Raw genomic sequence first — 1,603 nt, 5'->3', positions numbered from 1 at the left:
CTTTGCGTTCGCCGCGCAGTCGGTGCTTGCGCCAATGGCCGGCTTCAGCGTCGTGTGGAACATTGTCTTGGCGCCGTACATCCTCAAGGAAACGCTGTCGCCGCAGGTGCTGCACGGGTCGCTCCTCATCATCATCGGGTGCGCGATCGTCGGCCTCTCGGGCAGCCACATTTCGCCGACGCACACGCCGGAAGAACTCTTCTCGCTCTTTAGCGAGCTCGCGTTCATCGTCTACGCCATCATTTCGATCGTGCTCATGATCATGGTACGCCGTGCGACGATTCATGCGTATCAAGGATCTCATTGGATACGTATCCTAGCTGGCCTACGTCATCCAAACGTACCCGGCGCACAGCTCGTGGCGCCGCTTTGCATTTGGCGCGCTCTCGGGCCTCATTGGCGGCAACCTCTTCTTCACCAAGGTAACACAGATGCACGACACCAACATCTTCACGCATCTTCGTCACTGGTCGTGTAGACGGCGGTCGAACTCATTGGGAAGGGCAGCGAGATATGGGCGTGTACCGAGACGTACTTTATCGTGGTGTTTGCACTGGGCTGCCCTGCGCTTGGCATTTACGTTCTAAACCTGGGCCTGAAAGAGTACGATGCGTTGCACATCGTTGCTATCTACGAGTCGTTCCTGATCCTCTGCGGTACATGCATCAGTACTGATATGCAATGCCTTAGTTCCTGTGTAGGTTCAATCTCGGGCGTCATCTTCTTCCACGAAGACGAAGGCATGCAAGAGTGGTGGCAGCAGGTGCTGTACCCGATCAGCATCGTCACCACGATCGCAGGTGTCGTGGTTCTCTCCAAGCAGTCGAGCCCGGACAGCCCGATTGGCGAGACGGCGCCTCTCATGCACAGCGCCAAGCCCGTCAAGCTTGTCGTCCAGTCCGTCTAGATAGTACAGCATAGTACGTACAGATAAGCACGCCAAACGAACCATCACATCTTTCACGCTGCCTTGATGCTTCCGCACCCGAAAATCCCAGTCCCATGGCGCTCGACTGGGCCACGTAGACAGGGTAGGAAGGCTCAGAACCAAGTCGATGGCGATTGCTGGATCGTGCAAAGCTGCGACGGGCTCCAAACCGCGGCGTATGCGTCTGAGTCACGACCTCGCGCCTGATCCGGGGCGCGTGGGATGTCTGCCTCGTCTCGACGGCAACAAATAGATACTCCCGCAAGCCGTCTGCTTTCACTTGGCTACTCGTGGTCGGTTCTCTCACGAGATTCCGTCATGCGGCTCAGATTGGTTCAACGTGAACCGAAGCGTCGATTTTCGAGCCCAAGTAGCCATCAGCGTTCTGTCGTGTGTGGTACAACGACGCTTTTCTAGATCACGACCTAGGTCGTGGCTATCAGAAAATCTTTGTTCAGCTTGATCACACGTGATGGTCTTCCGCGACCACCCTCAAATATATGTCGGTCACTCTTGGTGTTCGCGTACTGCCGCGATAGGATGGTGCCTTTCACCGTCCTCACGTGATGGTCGCGGCGTTGAAGACAGATCCATCGCCTGCGAGGAGCTTCGTCCGTCAAGCGCTCTCGGTGTGTGCGCCGGTTCGCTGTACAAGCCACAGCATTTTATTCTGTC

General features: G+C 56.4%; 1 protein-coding gene across 1 annotated transcript; it reads left to right on the top strand.

The window, feature by feature from the left end:
* On the top strand, positions 1 to 968 carry SPRG_16768 (hypothetical protein). The gene is made up of 4 exons (XM_012356290.1): positions 1 to 265; positions 321 to 422; positions 479 to 656; positions 702 to 968. The coding sequence occupies exons 1-4, from the start codon at positions 35 to 37 to the stop codon at positions 905 to 907; spliced, it is 717 nt and encodes a 238-aa protein (XP_012211680.1). The 5' UTR covers positions 1 to 34; the 3' UTR covers positions 908 to 968.
* The last annotated feature ends 635 nt before the right edge of the window (positions 969 to 1,603 follow it).

Source organism: Saprolegnia parasitica, assembly GCF_000151545.1.
Source record: "Saprolegnia parasitica CBS 223.65 unplaced genomic scaffold supercont2.424, whole genome shotgun sequence".
Taxonomy (NCBI): domain Eukaryota; phylum Oomycota; class Saprolegniomycetes; order Saprolegniales; family Saprolegniaceae; genus Saprolegnia; species Saprolegnia parasitica.
Note: the sequence above shows the minus strand (reverse complement) of the source record. Positions and strands in the feature narration are given on the sequence as shown.